The following is a 7251-nucleotide window of genomic DNA, read 5'->3' as shown; positions in this document are numbered from 1 at the left end:
TCAAAAAAATAAATAAAATACGGTCACTATAATTATAATTTTAAAACTCACTCATCAAATCTTGATGAGTTTTGATTAAGTGCTAAAATTAGACTAAATTAAAAAATTAATGGTAGAAAAAATTTGATATGACCCGGCTTATCTAGAGATTGACCCGGTCAACTCTGAAAATTTTAACTATAACATGTTGATTTTTATTTACTAAAACAACATATTTTAATTTTTTAAAATTAATTTATACAACTCAATTAAAACTCAGCAACTTTATTAAAATCTAGAAGTCGGATTTTGGACCGGACATGTTTTTAAAACTATATATATATATATATATATATATATATTCCACCTCAACCCTTACAGCATCTGTTTCCCAAATCAATTCCCGCTCCCTCATTTCAATACACCCTTTCCATTCTCCCGCCATTCCCAATTCATAAAACCCTAAATCGAACCCCTAATATTCAATTTCTTCAACAAAATCATCTCTTTTTTTCGCTTTCAATTCCAAGTAACCCTAAAATCACACCTCAAAAGGAAAAAAAGGAATAAAAAGACCTAGAACAAGCTTCTCCTCTGTTCTTTTACCTTCCTGGTGCGGTGGTGATTTTAATTGCTGTCCTTCTTTCCCCCCGATTTTGTATTTAGGATTTTAGATGAAGGTTTTAGAACCTCAGGGTTTGGTTTTGTTTTAATTTGATAGAAAGACGATAGATAATGAGTGCAGTGAATCTTACTAACGTTACCGTACTAGATAATCCGGCGCCGTTTCCGTCTCCCTTTCAGTTCGAGATCTCATACGAGTGCTTGACTCCTCTTAAAGACGGTACCTTTATCTATTCTTTTCCCTTTTTCATCTTCTTTCTATGTTTTCTTATTTTCTTTGATTGTCTAGTGTTTTTGTTTGATTGATTAAGTTAATTTTCAATCAGGGTTTGTTAGTTGATGAGAAAGTGAAACGAAATTGTTTGTGTGCACGCTCTTCTTGAATTTTGAACCAAAATTGTGATATGGGTTTTGATGCAATTCCTAAACAAAGTGATTTTTATAGCTCGATTTGTTTTTTTAGGGATTTAGGTTCTGGTGTCAGAATTTTGTTCTTTGAGTAATTTTACTGATTGTGTATGTGTAGTTAAACAGATGGAGAAGTTGTGGGTTATTGTTCTAGCTGATGTTTCTTTTTTGGAATCGATGAGCGGCTGATTTTTAGTTTCTGGTGGCTCTATTCTTGGTGTGCCTCTGACCTGCAATTTTTAGTTGCTGGTGGGAATTAACTACTTCTCTCATCATCTAAGTTGGTGGAATTTCAGTTGTAAATCTGATGCTTCTGATGTAATTTGTTCCTAGTTAGGCGAGTTCTTGTTGTTAGTAGAATGTGACGTGACCTGGTCAGATTGTAGGCTGGCCAAATCTTAAAGCATTTTGTTGGTTCTTTGAATGATAGAGTAACAGCCTTCTGGTTTGTACCTAACCTGTCATGATCTTTCTGTATTGTATTGTGATTGCATGAAGTTAGGACCCATGTTTGTCATTGTGACTAATATTTAGTATACGGACATCTTTCTGAAATATACCATGCATCTGCGATGCTAGTTAGGGATGATCTTCAACTTCCATCAATTAATTGCTTAGTGTGCCCTCTGTATTATTCTGGCATTTTTGTAGCAATTACCTGCTTTTGTAATTGAGGTTTGGGTCAGAGAACTTGCAATTAGTTTTCTATGGGTTTTGACTTGGATGACCTGATTGTATGGTGTACAAGGATGTCTACAAGGGTAACTTCAAATGTATTTAGGGCGCTGATGAAATTAATGAAAAAGGAAAGATAAAGAGATCTCCAAAATGATAATATATGGCGGATTGGCGGAATGGGTATTCTACCAGATCTGGATCATGTACTTCATTAGGGGTCTGAATTCATTGCATTGTAAGAGAAGCATGTATCTATGCTCGTTGATTTGGAGGAACTGAGGGCTGTATGAAGGCTGTAAATAATTTTAGGAGTTAAGGTTTTCTGTATCTTGCAAATTAAATATCCAACTTGGTGTAGGGACTTCAATTAGTTTTGTGGATAAATTGCTCTCTGTGATATAGTTCCTTCTCTGCTGAACTCTTTGTTTCAGACTTTCAACTTCGGTTCATCTTATAAAAGAACGTTCCACTATGACATTGCAATGCAGATTTGGAATGGAAACTAATCTACGTGGGGTCTGCTGAGGATGAAACATATGATCAACTATTGGAGAGTGTACTTGTTGGGCCTGTCAATGTTGGAAATTATCGCTTTGTCTTACAGGCAATTCTCTTTGAACCTTTATTTAGATTCTTTAAATTGGACTCTTTTTTGTTTATAACTTGAATAAATTCTGACCCATGCCCTGTGTGTATGCTTTGCAGGCAAACCCACCAGATCCATCAAAGATTCGTGAAGAAGATATCATTGGTGTCACAGTACTTTTGTTGACATGCTCTTATTTAGGTCAGGAATTTGTTCGAGTTGGCTACTATGTGAACAATGATTACGAAGATGAGCAGCTTAGAGAGGAACCTCCACCTAAAGTGTTGATTGATAAGGTCCAAAGAAACATCCTATCTGATAAACCCAGGGTTACAAAGTTCCCTATCAATTTTTATCCTGAAAATACTGAGGCAGCAGAGGAACCACCTGCGAATGATCAACCTGCTAAAACTGATGGAAATGAAGAACAATTGCCTACTTCTCCACATCATGCTTTAGATAAAGAGGGACCTTGAATCTTACAATCAGCATCAACTACTGACCTTCCAAGTTTCTCATTCAGGTTTCACATCATCAGGGTCATTTTAGGCGATGCCTTTTGCCATATATTTTGATGTGAGGCTCGTGTTGAACTTTTTTAGCTAGAAAGTGAGGAAGTGATGGTTTGTATACTGACTGGGGTTAACTGGCTGTTTTTTGGTTTTGTTTTTGTTTTTTGTCACTAATACAGTTGATTTGCTGAAGATGGTCTTAGTTTGTGTAAAATGATAATATAAATAGATGCATCTCAGGTTCATCAAAAGTTTATTTTCTCAATTCGGATCCTGTTATTTCAACATTTAAATTCCAAAGTATGTTTCTTTTCTCTGACTTGTTTCTTGGAAATGGATGGTGTTTCTCCAGTATGGGGAGGTATTCATGCATGCATGATATGAAGCAGCAAAATTATCATTGTGATCTGCCGTAATGATGCCTCGATGTGGATGGTAGTTGAGGTTGACCTGTATCCCTAATGGACTGCCTTTTCACTTTTCTCCAGAGGCAGATGCGGTGCTCCTCATAGTAATCAAAGTAAAAAAACAACTTGCTGCTGAGTTTGATTCAGTCAAATTCTAAATCAAACTCCATTTGTTAGAAAAGGATTTAAATTTTGTTCTTTAATCTTCGAACAAATTTGAGGTTGTTCGCTTGCCTAACCTTCATAGTTTTGATGTATTGTTAATGTAAACATTGGCACCAATCATTTGAATTCAACCGCCAATTGTTTCATTCATGCTTCATCATGGTGTCCTTTTACTTGAATTTTTTTTCTTTTTTTCTTAGATTTTTTTGTCCTTGTGATATATTAAAGAAAAGAGAATTGATGATACTTTCACCGTTATTTTGGTCATGGTTTTATTTTATTATCAAGTACAGGCCACAGAAAATTATGCAAACATGATTGTTGAATTTAGTGTTTAGATGTTTGATGTTTCTGAGGTCTGATTGAGAAGATTAACGTTGGATAATAATGGAAGAGAGCATCATTACCGAACCAAACGAGAGAAAACTGAGACAACCCTGGTAATTAAACCAATATTTCTCAAAGAATTTCCACTGGTTCCTTTGTTCTTAGATTTATGCCTTGATGACCTATTGAAAAAGAACAAACAGAATCTCTCAAAACAAAAAGGGAAAGAAAAGGAACAGCTCAGAAAGAATCGTTGATTTTGATTTCCTGTTTTATTTCCCTTCCAATTTTCCGGAGCAGATAAACCATGTTCTTCGTCAAAATTGAGATACGGTCTCTGCAAATATAACTTGCTTGATTCTATAATTGTAAATCTGTTTGATTCTTCCAGTCACTGATACAAAGCTCAGACATTATCCAGTAGGTTAGCCACCAATTACAAAATGAAGCCCAACTTTTGACTAGGCTTTTCAGCTTGGTTTTTATTCTTGAAGAGTAGTTTGAAAGAAAGGCATCAGCGTAAATACACTGTTGTACATAATACCCAGTTGATTTCCCAGAAAAGTACACAGTTAAGCAAAAAGTCAGTACTATCAAAACAAAAGGGAGCCTGGTGCAATTCCAGATCTTACAAACACAAACCTGAAGGTGACAAAGAAACATAAATACTTAACTGGCACCTATCATGCCAAGATTCAAAAAGAGCACTGTAAACCACATTTTAGTAATAATGCTGAAACTATGGATCAATTTTCCGCACCCCTCCCCTTTTTTCAAACTTGATGCATGCAAACAGAAATGAAACAATCTTCAGTTCTCATTTTTACGCCTTCTCTTGGGAGGACTTTTTGTTTTTGATGTTGCTTTCTCCATGCTTGCAGCATTAACCTCTTTCTGCAGTTAAAATTAAGGAGTAAAAAACAACTCACACAGCAAATTGAACAAAAACATACACGTGACAGTAAACAAGCAGACAGCTTATACCCTCTTTTTTAATCTCTTCCTTTGCCACTGCCGCCCTTTATTTTTCTTTGTTGTTTTACCCTATAAGATGAGTTAAAACTAGTTTATCCACGGGAATATCTGATGTTAAATAAGCCAATCCACTCATTTAGTTTCAAGAAGAAGCAACCTGTGCAAGAGCTAAAGTTCGAGCATGCCTCTCAGCATGTGTCTCCTGGTCCATGTTCTCAATTTCCCCATCACTGTTAAGCAATTCCTTCAGCCTATTTTCCTTCATTAACTTCTTAGATCGAGCATGTCTCTACAAACATAAGCAAAACTTCACTAATTAATGAAAGGCTAAAGCTAAATACCAGTTTTGAAAGCTCTGATCCATGACAATCAATTTGAAAGTAAAAGCAGTTATTGAAAGTTATTTTCATGCCACAATGTCATGGTAGTAGTACTTTGACGCAGCCAGAAAGATTCAATGTTTCACACCGAAAGTGGTAGCAAATATATATTTTATACCAATGACTATTGGACATGGATGCTCTATACCCCATTTTCAAAAAAATTGAAAATGATAATATAATAGAAAAACGAATGAAAAACATAGGATTATGCCATTCAAAATTTATCTAACAGGGGATACAAAAGTGAAGGGCAGGAGGAGAAAAGGAAGCCTACTACATCTACAATGACATTGGAAAGAATAAAAAGAAAAGAACAAAATAATTTATTTGATTGAATATATATATCATATATAAGTTGCCTTGTCAACTGGTACTGCTTCCTTGCATTTGATTCTAAGTAGTTGGATATAGAATTGTAAACATAAAATTCATTTTAAACATGCAATGTCTTACCTTAGAATTAAGATGAGCCCTCATAGTCTCCTCTGTCAAACAGATAATTCGAGGGCAGATTCTGCACTTGTAAACTGATTTGCACTTTAATATACAGTCTTGAATATCATCTGGTACTGATTCCTTGTTTGCCATGATATTAGATTGCTTCTTGCATATTTTAATGCCAGTAAGGGTTTTTCTGTCATCTCCAGTTTCATCATCTTCATTTACACCATGCCATCATCTTGTCAGACATCTCAAAATAATAATCCAAGTTTACACTATGAACAAAAAGCAAGCCTTTTGAATGGAAATTGTTAATTTGTCTGTTACTAACAATTCAAACAGGATGAATTGCTTAGTAACCATCCATAACTACTAAACATCTTAAACTTGAACAAGGGCTCGAATAGCAGAAAAAACGTTGCACATAGAATCATAGTAAAATGGAAAATTCAAACCAAAACAATTACCATGGATAGCAAAAGAAGGCTGTCAATAATATGACAGTTCCAATTATAACAAATATGAGTTATTTGATGACTTAAAAAAAGCATAAAGATAATTATCCTCCAAATATGCATGCATATATAGCCTTCCTACATAAAAAAACCTAAAATCTCAACACGATAAAACCAAATTCTACCTGATGAATCACCGTCAATCGCATTCGCTGAGCTATCCTCACTCTCATAACCTGAAACATATCAATGAATCATAAGAGAAAAGGAAGTGCACCAACAAGCAACATACAGCTCAAAAGGCAAACTTGCAAAAAGAATATCTTTTCAAGAAAACAACTGAACGTAAAAATTAAATTATACAATGAAATAAAAAATCAAACACGGTTTGCTAGTAATAAACTATCAGAGTGAATATCCAAAATCAATTCTTTTCTATAAAGACCAAAACCTTTCAACTAATATTCACAGTCTAAACCAGACCCACTAACCAAAATTGAGTAAACCGGAAAATTAAAAAAAAAAACCTGATGACGATGATGATGAAGCCTCTGATTCATTGTCCTCTTTTGGTTCAGCAAGTGTATCATCATCCTCTGATTCAATGCTTTCTTCTGGTTCAGTAGCTACATCATCCTCTGATTCACTGTCTTCCCCTGGTTCAGTAACCACATCATCCACTGATTTTCCAGAAGCCTCAGCTTCAGAATCCGAAGAAGAGGATGAATCAGAGGAAGCTTCATCTTTCTCTCCATGTTCCGCTTTAAAAAATCTCCTCTTGATCATGTTTTTTTTCTAATAGCAGGCAGTTATGGTTAGTCAAATTGGATAAAAACGAATGGGATTAGAAAAACAGGAGTGTAAAAACAGAGGAGGGGAGATTAAGAATATGAGAGAGAGAAAGAAGTAAACTTACCTGGAATTTAATGACAAGCAGGCGACGGCTTGCTTGCGAAGAGACAGGGTTTTGGGTTTAAGAGGTGGAAGTGAGAGAGAGAAGAGTTCGGGTCTGGTAAGAAACCCGGCCCAGTATTGGTCAAAGCCCATTTTCTAATACTTTCTATTTTTTTTCTTTAAATACTATTTAAAGACATGTTAATCTCTGTTTGATAATTTACATCATTTACTGAAGATATTATGAATTATTTAATAAAATGTATATTATATATGACAGAATCTCTTGTTCTTCCTCTTCATCTTCTTATTATTTTAAACCAAATATTAAAAGGATTTAAGAAAAAATTAAATTTAAATATTAACTAAGACATTGATTAAACAGTATTATTTAATAAATGATGAAGTGAGAATAAT

The 7251-nt window shown here is 34.6% G+C and overlaps 2 protein-coding genes across 5 annotated transcripts; one reads left to right on the top strand and one right to left on the bottom strand.

The window, feature by feature from the left end:
* Positions 1–351: 351 nt before the first annotated feature.
* LOC105123432 (histone chaperone ASF1B) lies at positions 352–3106 on the top strand. The gene is made up of 3 exons (XM_011023020.1): positions 352–823; positions 2178–2293; positions 2395–3106. The coding sequence occupies exons 1-3, from the start codon at positions 715–717 to the stop codon at positions 2749–2751; spliced, it is 582 nt and encodes a 193-aa protein (XP_011021322.1). The 5' UTR covers positions 352–714; the 3' UTR covers positions 2752–3106.
* A 1021-nt stretch (positions 3107–4127) lies between these two features.
* On the bottom strand, positions 4128–6931 carry LOC105123430 (acidic repeat-containing protein-like). Of its 4 annotated transcripts, none has more exons than XM_011023017.1 (7): positions 6853–6931; positions 6469–6735; positions 6126–6180; positions 5498–5700; positions 4819–4950; positions 4671–4730; positions 4128–4580 (listed from the first exon to the last, which is right to left on the bottom strand). In XM_011023017.1, the coding sequence occupies exons 2-7, from the start codon at positions 6724–6726 to the stop codon at positions 4497–4499; spliced, it is 792 nt and encodes a 263-aa protein (XP_011021319.1). In that variant the 5' UTR covers positions 6727–6735; positions 6853–6931; the 3' UTR covers positions 4128–4496. The 4 variants fall into 4 exon arrangements, with proteins under 4 accessions (XP_011021319.1, XP_011021321.1, XP_011021320.1 ...); XM_011023019.1 differs by lacking the exon at positions 6853–6931 and having other exon boundaries at positions 6469–6584; positions 6627–6843; XM_011023018.1 differs by lacking the exon at positions 6853–6931 and having other exon boundaries at positions 6126–6176; positions 6468–6843.
* Between the last annotated feature and the right edge of the window lie 320 nt (positions 6932–7251).

This window comes from Populus euphratica, unplaced genomic scaffold (genome assembly GCF_000495115.2).
Source record: "Populus euphratica unplaced genomic scaffold, PopEup_1.0 scaffold10.1, whole genome shotgun sequence".
Lineage (NCBI taxonomy): Eukaryota > Viridiplantae > Streptophyta > Magnoliopsida > Malpighiales > Salicaceae > Populus > Populus euphratica.
Note: the sequence above shows the minus strand (reverse complement) of the source record. Positions and strands in the feature narration are given on the sequence as shown.

Coding starts and splice junctions, on each gene's coding strand:
- LOC105123432 (XM_011023020.1), top strand. CDS start 715: ATGAGTGCAGTGAATCTTACTAACGTTACCGTACTAGATAATCCGGCG. Junction 824..2,177: donor CTTGACTCCTCTTAAAGACG/GTACCTTTATCT, acceptor ATTGCAATGCAG/ATTTGGAATGGAAACTAATC. Junction 2,294..2,394: donor ATTATCGCTTTGTCTTACAG/GCAATTCTCTTT, acceptor TATGCTTTGCAG/GCAAACCCACCAGATCCATC.
- LOC105123430 (XM_011023017.1), bottom strand. CDS start 6,726: ATGATCAAGAGGAGATTTTTTAAAGCGGAACATGGAGAGAAAGATGAA. Junction 6,181..6,468: donor CTTCATCATCATCGTCATCA/GGTTTTTTTTTT, acceptor CATTGATATGTT/TCAGGTTATGAGAGTGAGGA. Junction 5,701..6,125: donor GATTGACGGTGATTCATCAG/GTAGAATTTGGT, acceptor GTGTAAATGAAG/ATGATGAAACTGGAGATGAC.